The 15332-nt window shown below is 43.0% G+C and overlaps 1 protein-coding gene across 1 annotated transcript in view; it reads left to right on the top strand.

Annotated features, from left to right (window-relative positions):
- The window catches only part of TAF1 (TATA-box binding protein associated factor 1), a 71983-nt gene extending 57431 nt beyond the window's left edge, over window positions 1-14552 (top strand). The window contains 7 exon segments of the mRNA XM_036016727.1: window positions 4363-4430; window positions 4766-4882; window positions 8058-8183; window positions 9472-9576; window positions 9844-10000; window positions 10829-10894; window positions 10897-14552. Coding sequence (XP_035872620.1) covers window positions 4363-4430; window positions 4766-4882; window positions 8058-8183; window positions 9472-9576; window positions 9844-10000; window positions 10829-10894; window positions 10897-10937 — 680 coding nt within the window. The 3' untranslated portion in view covers window positions 10938-14552.
- The last annotated feature ends 780 nt before the right edge of the window (window positions 14553-15332 follow it).

The following is a 15332-nucleotide window of genomic DNA, read 5'->3' as shown; positions in this document are numbered from 1 at the left end:
TTTGCCATGATTTAATGAAGAGAGGGAGAGAGACGGCAAAATATTGAGAAAAGCATTTCTTTCTGTAAAAGAGTAGCTTATTCTCCTGTAGGGGGCGCAGTGGTCATTCATAGATGGCCTATTGCATACTCATTTTCATGTCATTCTGAAATTTATGCTTTACTAAATAATTCTGATTTTCTGCATAGTAACCACTTAGGGACTGGGAAATTGGAAGTCAGTTTCTACCCTCCCCCCACCGAAAATAGCCTCAGCACTTTTATTACCCCCACAGTAGCCCTGTTATCTTTGTATGTCTCCACACTGAACTCTTCTTTTATTTCTAAGCTGTGAAACCTAAAATTGATCATCTTACTTTTAGTAAGCTCCTGGTTGCTTCAGAATATAGAGCAAGGGTTTTAGCTTTGTGGAGGTAGTTATGGATCCTTTTGAGAGTCTGATGATGAAACGGACTTTGTACCCAGAACAGTTTATATTACGCACAAAATTTTGTTTGCATTTGTAGGAAGCTCATGGATCTCTCTCATTACCATCCTGTTCAAATATACCTGGCGTAGGTAGAGATAAGAAAACATCTGGGTATTTTTGTCCCTTTTTGGTGATGTTAGCAGTGGTTTGCCAACTCCATTACCATCTTTCACCCAACATATTTCAATGCTACTTTGCATATACTCAAGTAATAAAGTTAAATAGCTGAAACTCTTGTAACTCTTGAGAGCATGGACTGTCAGAAACTGAGAGCAAACAGAGCTAGTAATCAAAACACATAGACAAGTGCAACAGCTGTGTAGTAGGTATATTTTTTTCATATTCTGGGGGTATTAGTGAGTATTTCTTTAGAGTTGTATGTTGCAAAGAAAGTGGGGAGGGAAGCCCTGGCCAGGGAGCTCACTTGGTTAGAATAGTGTCCCAATACGCCAAGGTGTTGTGGGTTTGATTTCCAGTCAGGGCACAGACAAGAAGCAACCAGTGAATGCATAAATAAGTAGAAAAACAAATTGATGTCTTTGTCTGCCTGCCTGTCTCTGTCTCTCTGTCTCTCTCTGTCTGTCTGTCTGTCTCTCTCTCTCTCTCTCTCTCTTCTCCCTCCCTCCCCTTCCTCCTCTCCCTCCCTTTCTTCCCCGTCTTTCCCCTCTTCCCCCTCTTCCTCCTCTTTCTCCTCTTTCTGTCTTCTCTCTCCCCATTCCCTTCTCTCTCTCTCAAAAAAAGTCAATAAATAAAATAAAAAAAGAAAATGGGGAGGGAAGAGGTCCCACCTTCAAAAAAAAAAATAAGAGAGAAATCTTTGCACTTGTATAAAACTAAACTTTCCCTGTGTCATAAGTGAGATCATTGAGATGCTGAAGGGTTGGTTTAAGTTTAGGTTTTAAAACTAAAGTAGAGCCCTGGCTGGAGTGTATTACTTAGTGTGCATTGAGCTCTGGCCTGAGAGCCAAAAGGTCTCCAGTTGGATTCCCAGTCAGGGCACACACCTGGGTTGTGGGCCAGGTTCCTGGTTGGGGGTGTGCGAGAGACAGCCAATGGATGTTTCTCTCCCCCCTTTTTCTCCCTCCCTTCCCCTATCTCTGAAAATAAATAAAATCTTCAAAAAAAGAGCCAAACTAGAATAACTGCTGAATTCTTTATCTGTAGTCTGGGTTTTTAGCCCTGAGGCAGATCCTTGTAGATAGGAGAGCCAGTATACTCTAAGAAACTGATGTTGTATTGGCTTGGTGAAGGGGGCCTGTAACCTGTTTACAGCCTTTTTCTGTAGCATCCTGCATTGCTATCAACACGAAAGCTTGTCTGATAATTTTGCAGTTTTTCTCCATTCGTATTTTGAGAACCAACCTCCCCGTGGTCCTCGGAGATTAGAGCTCTAGAAACTTGAGCTGCCTTCTTATCGCTCAAACTATTCTTGATTGTGGGCCAGCTCTGGCTGTGTTTATGTGTCCTAAGCATCCTCACGGTTGACTTCGTTTTCTGTCTGGTTTATTTGTATTTGGCCCAGTCAATTTGTGTGAGGACTCAGCTTTATTTTACATCTTTTAAAGAATAGGTGGCGTATACTTGTGAGAGGTTGTAACTGAAAGAGACTTATTTGTTCATATAATAGCTTGTAATAGAGTAGGTATGGCATGAAAGCTTTACATGCGCATGTGGTATATTTTTTTATTCTTTACATCTTGATAAACAGGTTTAACTCGGGGATCACCTCCTCTGTGAAGCCTTTTCTGGTTCCTCTTTCCCTTTTACCTCCCAGAATTGGCCACTTCCTCCCCTGTGTCTCTACTGAACCCTTTATGTATTTTTCCACAAGTAGTCTTTCCTATTTGTTTACAGTCTATCTCACTGCTAGACTATAAGCTTCTTGAGGATGTGGTCTGTATCTCACTCATTTCTGTGTATAATGCCTGGCACATAGAAGGTACCAAAATACGTTTTATGAATGAACCGGTGAATAAATAGTATAAAGAGTATGATAAAGCGCTTAAGACAGGAATTAAAAACTCAGATGCCTTCAGGGTCCAGGCATAAACAAGTTCAGCAGACCTGGTTAGGGATGATGGTAACATGCCTTATCTAAAAGGAGCAGCTGTTGCTTATCTTCAGCCAGTTGGTGCCTTGTGGGAATGCGGGCCCTGTGTTGCCAGATCTTTTCATTTTGTTTTTATTGGTTTGAGAGATAGAAACATCGATTTGTTCCGCTTATTTATGCATTCATTAGTTGATTCTTTTTTTAAAAAAAATTTTTAAGTCGATTTGAGAGAAAGAAACATCACTTTGTCATTCCACTTATTTGTGCGTTCCCTGGTTGCTTCTTACATGTTCCCTGACCTAGGATTGAATCCACTACCTTGGTGCATCGTGACAACGCTCTAAGTGAGCTGTCTGGCCAGTGCACAGATCTTTTAATCTTTCAAGAGAAGTTAGACATTTGGATTTTTATATAAAATCTCTTCATTGTTAAAATGTTGTCAACTAAGATTTTAGAAAACTTAATTGAGGCATAATTTACATAACAAAAGGTATATATATATTATGGGTGTATGTAGCTCAATCCATTTTGACAAACTGGACTGATTTTTAAAAGAATTTTCATCTAAGGACATGCCTGTTGATTTTAGAGAGAGGGGAAGGGAGGGAGAAAGAAAGGGAGAGAAACATTGATGTGAGAGAGAAACATCAGTCAGTTGCCTCTTACACACGTCCCGACTGGGGACCAAACCTGCAGCCTAGGCATATGCCCTGACTGGGTATCAAACCCGTGACCTTCCGGTGTTTGGAATGATGCTCCCACCAGCTGAGCCACACTGGCCAGGGCTGATACTATTTTTGTGGGCCAAATAAAACTGAATTGACCTGCAAGCCACCAGTTTGCAACTTGTGACAAAGGCCATATGGCAGGGGCCACAACAGCCTCACAGTTGCCTTCAAAGGGCTGAGTGTACTTTTAGGATTGTATACATGTAACTACTCCTTAACAGTTAAGTGAGAGCTTGGTGCTGCTACCGGGTAGAAACAAGGTGGAGGGCTGGATTCAGCCTGCGGGCCTTGTGTTTGCCACCTGTGCCATATGGGGAACTATATATCATTAAGAATCATCTACTAGGTAAGAGTGCCTTAAAGAGACGCATAAACCAAATGCAATGTGTGGGACTAACTTGGATTCTGATTCAAAGAAACCAAATGGAAAAGAACATTTATGAAATGATTGGAAATATGAGTATTGACTGGCTGTCTAATAATGTTATTATTATTTTAGATCTAATATAGTTGGTTTTTTAATAGACTCTATTTTTTTGAGTTTAGAGTAAAATTGAGCTAAAGGTATAGACATTTCCAGTGTATGTGTGCCCCGTACACATGCACAGCCTCCCGCATCTCCGGAGTCCTGCACTGGAGTGGGACATGGGTTCCCCTCGATGAACCTACATTGACACGTCATTACCACACCAAGCCCATGTTTACATTAGGGTTTGCTCTTGCTGTTGTACATTCTGTGGGTTTTGACAGTGTTATAGTATTATTCATAGTTATTTTTTAAAAGAGTCCTTAAAGATTCATACTGAATAATTTGTGGGTGAAATGAAATGATACTGGAGTTGGCTTCGGAATAATTTGGGAAGCGTGTGAAAGTTCAGGTTTAAGTGTTGATAGTCACTGAAGCTGAGTAGTGGGTACATGGGCGTTCATTATATTAGTGCCTCTGTTTTTTAATACGTTTGAAATTTTCTGCTTCCAAAGTAAAGCAAGAATCCCAGTTAAACCTGAAGCATGACTTTTGGGGTCTAGGATAATGGAATACCAATGCTGTGACATTATAAATCTGTGAAACTGAAGTCTGCAAGGGTCATAGCATTTTCTGTTTTTCTTTAATAGGGCCTGAAAGTCAGTATACTAAGACTGCGCAGGAGATCGTGAACGTCTGTTACCAGACACTGACTGAGGTAGGTGGCAAAGAGGAGGTCCCTTTGGTACCTAGCTTTATGGAATCCCTTTGTTCCCTTGGGTGAGGAGGCCTTCCTTGCCTATCCTATTTTAAAAATGTAACATCCTACCCCACCACCTGCACCCGACTCCCCTTATTTCCTTCCCTGCTTTATTTTCCTAATAGAACTGAATGTTTTTAACAAACTGTGTAATTATTTGCTTTAATTACCATGTGCCCTGCCTCTAGAATAGAAGCTCCGTGAGGGACAGGAATTTTTATCTGCTTCGTTGACGTTTGTATTCCCAGTGCCTGAAACGCATGTTGAATGAGTGCACTAATTTTCTTTCTCAGTATGATGAGCATTTGACTCAGCTTGAGAAGGATATTTGTACAGCGAAGGAAGCGGCTTTGGAGGAAGCAGAATTAGAAAGCTTGGACCCGATGACCCCAGGGCCTTACACGCCTCAGGTGAGTCTGAGGGCTAGAAACCTCCTCTTACAGTTTTCTTATTGGTTTGGGAAATTTGGAGTATATTAACAGATGTATTTACTGAGATACCCTTCTTCTCTGTCCTTCCTCTTCATATGCCTTTCGTGTGCTTTCTTGTCTTCTCAAAGGCTAAGGTGAGTGAGGGCCATGGGTCTTGGTGGCCTTGTTGCATTAGAAGAGGCAGGTGTGGGATGAGTGAGTGGGGTGGGGTCTTAGTTGTTTAAGCAGTGTTTAGGCATACCAGATTCCTGGCTACTATGGCCACAGGCCTTCCTCTTGAGTCTCTGGAGCTCCCTTGCCTATGAATTAGGGCTCTGGCACGTTCTTAGAGTATAGACTTCTCAGTGATAGACACGGGCCACACTGTTCCTGTGCCTTATGAATGAATGCCCAGTCACTCATTCCCTCAGAGGTACCTAGTGTAGCTCAGATGGTGCCCATTTTCCTGGACTGACTCCCTCTCTTTGTAAAGGATAACAGGTAATACATGTAATTTTAAATTTACGTGCCCCAAGACTACAGAGCAGGAGTGATAAGACATTTTTAGTGCTTCTGTTCTGAGCCTTGAATATAATGAGTGTATTTCATCTATATTATACTTTGAGAGGGATGGCATAGTCGAAGAATAGGACTTAGCAGAATATAGCTGGTGCTTGGTCCATATTGGAGGCATTATGGTAAAGTGGAAAGTACATGAAATTTGGCATACAGTAGGCCTGGGTTTGGATCTTAGCTCTACTCCTATCTAGCTTTGTGAACTTGGGAAGTTCACCTCTCTAACTCAGTTTTCCTCTTCTCTAAAATGTACTTTTCACGATGGTTAGAAACATGAAATGAATTAATTTGCCTGGCACACCGCAGACATTTTGGTAAATGTTTTCTTATCTGTACAAAAGTTGTCTACAAAGTTTTCAAAGGCCCTTTCAAATTTAACAAATATTTTAATGCAAAATTCTCCCAATTCCCACTAGAAAACTTTTCTTCATTTTACTCAGGTTTCGCTCTGAACCAATAATGCAGCCTATATGATTTCTGTTGGATTATTGTTGTTTCTCATCCATGCACTTGCCCTATCTATCTTTCACTCTCTCTTTCATCCCAAAACATAGGTTATTGAGAGGTTGTGTATAAAGAACCCTAAGATACTTCTTCCAGGCCCAGAACAAGGAAAGGTTTTCGGAGTGTGTGGGTAGATTGGGACAAGGGGCCTTAGGGGAGTGATGTTGCCAGGAAGGCTTTATTTGCTAATAGGTCTGCAGCTTCCACCAGGTGCCTTCTGGTAGGTTAAAGCCTGGGTTTCAGCCATCATTCCCCAGGAGATTCTAGTCATGAAGTGGCACGTGGCTTGTGCTAGTCTGTGACAGCATAGGCCTCGTTCTTTGGTGAGTCAGAGCCTTGGACCTGAAAGTCTTCTTCCATTCTTCTCTGCCTCTTCCACGCTATCTCAAATGGCTGAAGACAATCTGACAACTGTTCTCCCTTCTCAGCAGTAGCTGTAGTTTGGTGCAGTTAGAGGGTCTCCTATGGAGAACAGGATGTAGATGGTGCCTCTTCATTACTCCAGTTCACTCTCTCCTCATTGCCTTCTCTCCTATATACATATTTTTTTAAAGATTTTATTTATTTATTTTTAGAGAGGGAAAGGAGGGAGAGAGAGAGAGAGAGAGAGAAACATCAATGTGCTGTTGCTGGGGGCCATGGCCTGCAACCCAGGCATGTGCCTTGACTGGGAATCAAACCTGCGATGCTTTGGTTCGCAGCCCGCGCTCAATCCACTGAGCTACGCCAGCCAGGGCCTTATATACATATTTTAAAATAGTAAGCCCAATTCATTACGTCTTAACCTGAGGAAGATGAGCGTGAATGATTGTTCTTACTCATTACTAGTTTCAAACCCAAACGTTACCAAAGAGGGTTACATAAGTTTCACCTAATACAATTCCAGTTGTATAGAAGCATAACACTAATCATACTTTACTTCCAGCTCTAATTGGTGGCAGTCAGTAATTTTCATGAAACCATTTTTCACCTAGCTTATATTGCATCATACATTCAGTTTAACACCTTATTTAAAACTGCTTACTTTGCAGTTTCATAAAGAAGAAATAAGTTACCTAAAATGAAGTTCGTGACTCAGAATCAGCCACTGTGAACATTTTGGAGTGTTTCTTTCAAATCTGCGATGTGTATGTTTGTACACGCATGCACTCGCACGTGTGTTTCTAGACAAACTTGAAGTGAAATTGGTCAGGGTGCTTTTGGATCTTGTTTTCACTTCACATGATATTAGGGCCACGTTATTTCACTAACTAGTCTTTGAAAACACGATTTTTTCTAAACAGCTGCGTAATATTTCTGCCCTCAGAGAACTCTTTCCTATTTCTTCAGCTTGTTCTTTATTGGTCCCTCCTTCCTTGCTGTCACTGAACAAGTCCATTTGCTAAATCCTTATTCTCTTCAGCAGAAGGAAGAGGGAAGAATGTGTCTACAATTTTTTGAATAGCAGGCATTGGGTATTACTTATGAACTTACACATATCTCTTAAATGTCCCAACAACCTTGTGAGATAGACATTATCAACCGTGTTTTACAGTTGAGGAAAGCCAGACTTGGGGAGATTAAGTAATTTCTTAAAGTTACTCAGTCAGCAAATGGTGGAGCCAGGAGTCAAACCCAGGACAGTTTACTCTAAAGCCCGTGGTTTTTCACCGCACCATTTTGCCTCATAGCATCCTCCGATGCACTGTCATTGGGATTCAAATTGCTTGATCCCATTTCCTATTAGAAGGCAAGTCTAAGCTAATCAAAAGAGCACTGGTACGAAGCCCTGGGCCTGAAAACAATAAGGCGAGGCTTAGAAGAAACTAGGGTATTGACCAGAAAAGCTGTTAGTACATAGAATTGTCCTATAACTTTGCTGCTTTTCTGCTTCAGGTATCTAATGATCATATACGTTAGATGCCTCTCTGCTAGAGTGAACAACATCTGTAAGATTTCCCAAAACCTCTCCATAAAGTTATTTCAAGCTATGTTTTCTCTTTAAGTGGATTGGTCTGCATGATCTTTCTGTGCAGTGAGTACGCTAAAGGGGAATTCTCTGTAGTCCTTACTCCTTTTCCTAAGTAGAAGCTAAGTTGTACGATTTGTGTCACAGCCTCCTGATTTGTATGACACCACCACATCCCTCAGTATGTCTCGAGATGCCTCTGTATTTCAAGATGAGAGCAATATGTCTGTCCTGGATATTCCCACCACCACTCCAGAAAAGCAGGAGACACAGGTAGGATATGCTTTTTCTGTTTGTGAGATTGGTAGTGTGCTTTGGAGCGGGGAGTGGGGTGATACCTGACATCTGTCAAGGATAACTGAACTCCTGGGCCCTGGGAATGCAGGTTCAGAATGTAATTTCAAAGTGGGATGGTGGCACACTGCACGATACACCAGTGCCACGGTAGGCTGGGCAAGGACCTGGACTGATGTAGATGTTGAAGGGTATGATGAGGAGGAGGAGGAGGAAGATGGGAAACCTAAGACTCCAGCCCCAGTGTGTATGCTTATAGGAAGCTTATGGTTACATGACACCTTTATGATATAGGAGCCCCACCAGTAGAGGGCAGGCCAAATCCCAGGCCAAGACCTAATATCCGAGGGTCTCTATAGCGAGTCCCAGTCTGACTTGGAACCAGTTAAATAAGTCTGTCCACCAAAGTTGCTGTTTACTGTCTGGCCCCATGGGCACAGTCACGTGCAGCAGAAGTTTGGGGAAGGCATAGCTGTGAAAGTATATGAGGCGTCAGAGCAGCCTGACAGGTGACCAGAAAGACCAACTGTATTCAGAGACAGAGTTCAGAGTAATTGCCCTGCTACTCTACTGTATGTATGCTATAATCTAAATTCAAGTTCTTTATAAAAGTAGACTAAAAATCTTTCATTGGACTTTTCTAGCAGTATCAGAAGATACTTCTTTTTAAAAAAATATTTTGTTTATTGATTTTTAGAGAGGGGGGAAGGGAGAGAGAAAGAGGGGGAGAGAAACATCAATGTGTGGTTGTCTCTCGCACGCCCCCTACTGGGGACCTGGCCTGCGACCCAGGCATGGGCCCTGACTGGGAAAGGAACTGGTGACCCTTTGATTTGCAGGCTGGTGCTCAATCCCCAGAGCTATACCAGCCAGGACTCAGAAGATACTTCTGGTCTGAAGTCAGAAATCCTGTCAGTTACTCAATCAGGATTCCACTGGAAAGTACAAAACCCAAAAGGGTTTTTCTATCCCAAAGGGTCTTAATCCAAGCTAAGAAAAGCTTGGGTTAGAAAGGAAGAGTCTCCTTGTGATGATACAGTAGGAGTAGACCAAGGACCTTCCTGTTCTTTGGAATTTTTACCCTGTCGGTGATTTCCAAAGAATAAATGGGGGAAAACGCACATGGTTTGAGCTGCGTAAACAGCCCCCACTAGCTGTGGGGTTGACTGGGATATCAGCGAGGAGCATCCGTCCTGGGCGAGAGCCCTTGTTAACTCCTCCTACAGGCACGTCTCTCAATGATGTGCTATTTGTGTTCCTTACTCAGATGCGCCAGGGCCGAGGTAGGCTGGGCGAGGAAGACTCTGATGTAGATATTGAAGGGTATGAGAATGATGAGGAGAAAGATGGGAAACCTAAGACTCCAGCCCCAGTGAGTATGATTACAGAAAGCCTGTGGTTATGTTATACCTGTATATGCTAGGAGCCTAACCAGTACAGGGAAGGCCAAACCCCAAGGTGATATCAGAGGGTCTCTATAGTGAGTCCCAGTCTGACTTTAACCCTTGGAACCAGCCAAACAAGACTGTCCACCAAAATTACTTGACTTCTTGTGAGGCAGCAAGGGGGGCTGGTGGTGGCTTCTGGTCTCTTACTTGGGCGATTGATGGGACCTTGACCCCCAACTGGTCTTGTCCAGGAAGGTGAAGATGCAGATGGCGATCTTGCAGATGAAGAGGAAGGAACTGTACAACAGCCTCAAGCCAGTGTTCTGTATGAAGATTTGCTTATGTCTGAAGGAGAAGATGATGAGGAAGATGCTGGGAGTGATGAAGAAGGAGATAATCCTTTCTCTGGCAAGTCATGCTCTTTGCTTCTGTTCCTGTATAGCTCACCATAGCACCCTCAGGATTGGGTAGGAAGCTCTTGGCCACATATTCTTTCTTTTTTCACCCTCATCTGAAGACATGCTCATTGACCTTAGAAAGAAACGAAAGTAAGGAGAGAGAGACAGACAGACATTGATGTGAGAGAGAAACATTGACCGGCTGTGTTGTACATACGCCCCGACCGGGGACCAAACCCGCAACCCAGGCGTGTGCCCTGACTGAGAATCTGTCTTTCAGTTTACAGGGCGGTGCTCCGATCAGCTGAGCCACACCAGCCAGGGTCACACATGCTCTTTTAATGAAGTCCTACTAATAGACCTCAGAGTGCTGAGGACTTACTCATAGGCTGGTCAAATTCATTAGCGTTAGAGGAAGTGAAGAAATAACAATACAAGAGATACAAAAGATGACAGTGGGAAAAGGCACTGCCTAAGTAGCACCTTGGATGTGAATACCTCATAAAAACAGAAGTGTTGTATGTGGCAATAGGGAAGGAAAATGAAGGAAAAAGATCCCGCCTTGTGATGTTTTGTGGGTCAATGACAATGACAGGAGAAAAGTATAGGAGGAGATGATAGGAGAAAAACAGATGGGTTGGACTGAGGTGGAAAGAGAAGTGATTATTTGGGTTCAGTTTCTAAGCTATAGATCTTGCCAGTGTTTACCCTAGGCACTCCTCTGAGGTGAGGAGTCCAAGCAAGAGCTTGTATAGGTGCATAGTGTAACTAGTTTTGTAGACCAAGCCAAATATGCTAATTCTGTCAAGCTTATCTCAGAATCTGTCTCTCTTCACAGCTATCCAGCTGAGTGAAAGTGGAAGTGACTCTGATGTGGAACCTGGTGGGATAAGGCCCAAACAGCCCCGCATGCTTCAGGAAAACACGAGGATGGGCATAGAGAATGAAGAAAGCATGATGTCCTATGAGGGAGACGGTGGGGAGGCTTCTCATGGTTTGGAGGATAGCAACATCAGGTAATCGACAGCAGCACGCTGCAGGGCTGCGGCATCGGTGCCCAGCTATGATGTCAGAGGGCCCAGCGTCAGATTACGTTCATCCATCAAACATTTCCTGAGTGCCTACAAGGGCCGGGCCCTGTGCTAGGCCCTTGGGGATACACAGAGGAGCAAGACATCCTGCCTTTGAGGAGTTCACAGTCTAGTGGAAGAGACTGATACAAACAAAATGATTACAAATACAGTGTGATAAGTGGTGTAGCCTAAGTTAAGTACAAAGTGCCAAGTCATCACCGAGGAGAGAGTGTCTCGCCCTGCTTGGCAGTAATTGAGGAGTTTCCCAGACGAGGGAACATTGGAACTGGGTTTTTCAAGATGAATAAGAGTCTACTAAATAAATAAGTGGCAACAGGTGAGGAGATTCTTAGGGATGAAACAATATGTTCAGGCGCACAGAAATGTTACATGTATGTTTCAGAGGGAAGGGAGAGTATTGGGAGCTGTGGCTCCAAAAATAGCAACGTTTTATGTTGCAGAAGACCTTAAATGACGCGCTAAGACATTTAACTTTGGGGTAATAGGAATCAGTATCTAAGGAAAAGGAAGTTAACCTCAAATTTGTGTGTTAAATAACTCTAGGGCAACAATAAGGATCTCAACTAGTATCTGCTAGAGCGGGGGGGAAGGGACGTGTTCAAGACCTAGTTAGCAGGTAGATCGATAGGATTTAGGGGGTAAGGAGATCAAGTATATAATGAAAAGGAATGCCACTGAGATAGGAAAGATGAAGAACAGGTATTACATGGAATAGGAGGAAAGGAGGAAAAAAGTAAATCTGTGTTTGGACATGTTGGATTTAAGGTGCATACATATCCAGCCAGAGGTAACCAGGAAGCAGGTATAGTCTGTTATTCATTCAGCAGATATTTATCATGGGTACAAAAGATACTACAATGTAGTCCCTTCCTCCAAGAAGTTCAATCTGATAGGAAACCTAAAACAGGTCAACAGACGACTGGTCACTGTGTAACATGAAAAGTGCTGTAATAGGCAATCATGGGATTTTTCTGGGACTTGGGTGGGAGTGGGGTAGGGGACCTGGTTACAGAAGGAAACTGAGCTAAATGAGAAATCAGAAATTTTGAAAATGTGCATCTCCTCTGGCTCCCAAATGTCATGTCTAGGGAATTCTATGGGAATAATAATACTTGTATTAGGATGTTTGTACAAGGATGTTTGTCACAACGCTGTTTCCGATAGTGGGAAAATTGGAGGCAGCTTAAATGTCTTAGTGAGACTGTTAAATAAATCATGTCGCAGCCATTCAATGGAATACCGTGCAGCTATGAAAATGATGCTATTGGTGTATGTGCATAAAGATGTTCATTATAAATCATTCATGAAAAAAGCAGATTCCTAAAGAGTTATGTAGAGTATTCTAATTTTGTAAATAAAAAATGTTTAAGCGTCTAAGTGAAGTGCATAGGAAAAAAATTGGAAGGTCATATACCAAACGATTATCTCTGGGTAGTGGAGTTATTGGTGATTTTTCTGTTTTTCTGATTGTATATTCTACTTTTTTAAACCAGTGAATGTGCATTGCTTGGTGTGATGTTTTTAAGTAAAATCCAGAATAAACAAACAAACAAAAGATAAAGCACACTCTGGCAGAAGTGTGGAGAATTCCTTGGAGGAGAGCAGGCAGGACTGGAGGCATGAGGACTGAGTTCAGGGGCGCAGGCCAGACGCAGCAGAGGACTAACTCAAGGCGTGCAGAGCAGGGCTGGAGAGGAGGGGACAGAGACAGGATGTGTGGAAGAGGTAGACTCTCTAGGACTGTAGACTAATTGGGCAAGTAGATGACTGAAGCTGGAAGCGGCAGGCGAAACTCGGAGGCTATCAGAGTGCTGGTGGTCGCATAAGCTGGCAGTGTGTTGTTCAGATACAGGGGAGTTTCTTTCCGATTCCCGTGCATACCCAGTTGGCAAGTTGACGTTTTGGAACCAGGATCGTTTCTCTCTCAGGGACCCGTAGAACAGTTCAGAACCAGCCAGTTTAGTGTGCAGGGGAGGCGAGATGGGCTGATCCCTTGGTGGCACCAAGAATGGGACTGGTCAGCTAGAGGATGGTGCCCGAGCATGAGAGATGACATGTTTCTCTTCTTAGTTGTGGGAGCTATGAGGAGCCTGATCCCAAGTCGAACACCCAAGACACGAGCTTCAGCAGCATCGGTGGGTATGAGGTATCAGAGGAGGAAGAAGAGGAGGAAGAGCAGCGCTCTGGGCCGAGTGTACTAAGCCAGGTCCACCTGTCAGAGGCCGAGGAGGACAGTGAGGATTTCCACTCCATTGCTGGGGACAGTGACTTGGACTCTGATGAATGAGGCTTCCTTTGGGCCTCCTTGGTCAGCCTTCCTTGTTCTCCAGCCTAGGTGATTCGATTTTTTTATATTAATATCTGTGCAGTGTCTGATCCTGAAATCACCAGATTCACTAACACCTTAGCCTTTAAAAAATAGTGAGTAAATGATGACGAATGAATCGCCTATCCCGATCTCCCTGAGTCAGTGTCACCCTGTATATTCAAATCAAGCAATCCCTTTCCTCCCACCTCTGATAAAAATAGTGCAATCTCCTTCTCCAGTGCCCACCTTTAACTTCACTGCCTGCTCTTGGTATCATGTTTCCCCTGGGGAAGGTGGAGAAATTATGAACAGACTAATAACTTTATGTCCTCTTGTTGTATCAGAAGTTTTCCAAGCGTGGTATCATCTCAGTTTGCTGGCAGGCCGGAACAGGTGACAGCCCCCCCGCTGCGACAGGGACTTGGGTTCATTCCGGTGGGCTCTGTGCCACACTGAACACGTAAACCCATTGGACACATTGCCCATTCTTTTATTACTTATTTGATTTTGCAGTGCCTCGTTCCCAAATGGGTTTGAGGCAAATGATTATAAATCTTTGAAACAGCCTGTGTGTCAGAACTGATAATGTTGCCACGTAAATGTGTTCTGTCCCCCACCCCCAGGGGAAATGATAAGAAAATGGTAAGTTCCTTAGGGCAAAGGCTGTGTCTTCTGTTTCTTTTCATGCTTAGGATATGGTTCTGTGCATACCAGTTACTCAATACATGTCCCGAGAATTACCAGATTCTCAACAGATTTGTTGTTGAACAGCTGCTTCGTCATAAGCACTCTATCAGATCCTTGGGCTGCAAAGCTAAATAAGACACACTCCTTTCACCCAAAGAGCTCACCAGCAAGCTGGGGGAGGGGGAGTACACTTCAAAACATACTAATAAAGCATTACAGTTCTGTGAGATGAGTGCAATGAAAGAGCTAGATATAAAGTATAGGGGAAACAGAGGAGTGATCATGTCTGAAGGAGTCAGGGAATCTTCCTGGACGTAATTCTGAAGCTGATTGTTGAAGAATTAGTAGGAGCTTGCCAGATGGGAAACTCCAGGCAGGGCGTAACATGAAGGGGAAAAAGCAGAAGTGTAGAAATGGCCGAGTGTGTTACTATGTTTGTTTGTTTGTTTGTTTGTTTGTACCTGCCTTGTTCCCAAAAGGATTTAAGGTGGTTTAGTTCCAGTCCTTTCGTGCTGGAATGGCTAGAGACGAGACTGAAAGATGGGCAGGAAGCATATCAGGAACTTTGACTTTGATGCTAATGAGTGTGAATTGTATATTTTAGGAAATGAGGAACTCTGGGGGAGTGATGTATCAGGTTTGTGTTTTAGACATTTTCTGTACATTGAGTCAAGAAGGAAATCAAAGAATCGTGAGAAGTAATGATGCCATTTTTATAAAAGACACAATCGTGTATGTGTACGTATTTATACTGTGTGTACTTGTGTGTCCAAAGGAAAACGTCTAAAAGGGCACATGCTGAGCCATTCAGTGATAATGTCTGAGGAATGGGATTGGAGGTGGGGGGCTATATGGTTGTGTGTTTACTGGGTGTGATATTGTGCTTTTATTTCTGTATTGTTTGAATTTTTTACAAGTATGTATTATTTTTGTAATAAAACTTTTTTTTTCTAAAAAAAAAAAACAAGCAGTACTGTGGAGACTGGTTTGGAGGGGAACACTTCTAGTTCAAGTACAGTCAAACCTCAGTTCTCGAACGTCTCCCATCTCGAACGCTCTGGTTCTTGAACAGCCTTCTGAAACCAATTAAATTCAAGAACTGAGGTTCCACTATAAGGGGTAATGGAGCCCAAAGTAGGGCTGTGGCATTAAGACGGGAGGAGTGGGATGAATCTGAGAGATCTTTAGGATGTTGATCAACATGACTTGATAACTGATTGGTATTTGGGGGTGGAAGAGGATGAGGAGTGGAA

This window comes from Phyllostomus discolor, chromosome X (assembly GCF_004126475.2).
Source record: "Phyllostomus discolor isolate MPI-MPIP mPhyDis1 chromosome X, mPhyDis1.pri.v3, whole genome shotgun sequence".
In the NCBI taxonomy this organism is placed as follows: Eukaryota; Metazoa; Chordata; class Mammalia; order Chiroptera; family Phyllostomidae; genus Phyllostomus; species Phyllostomus discolor.
This window is presented reverse-complemented; position numbering and strand designations above follow the sequence as displayed.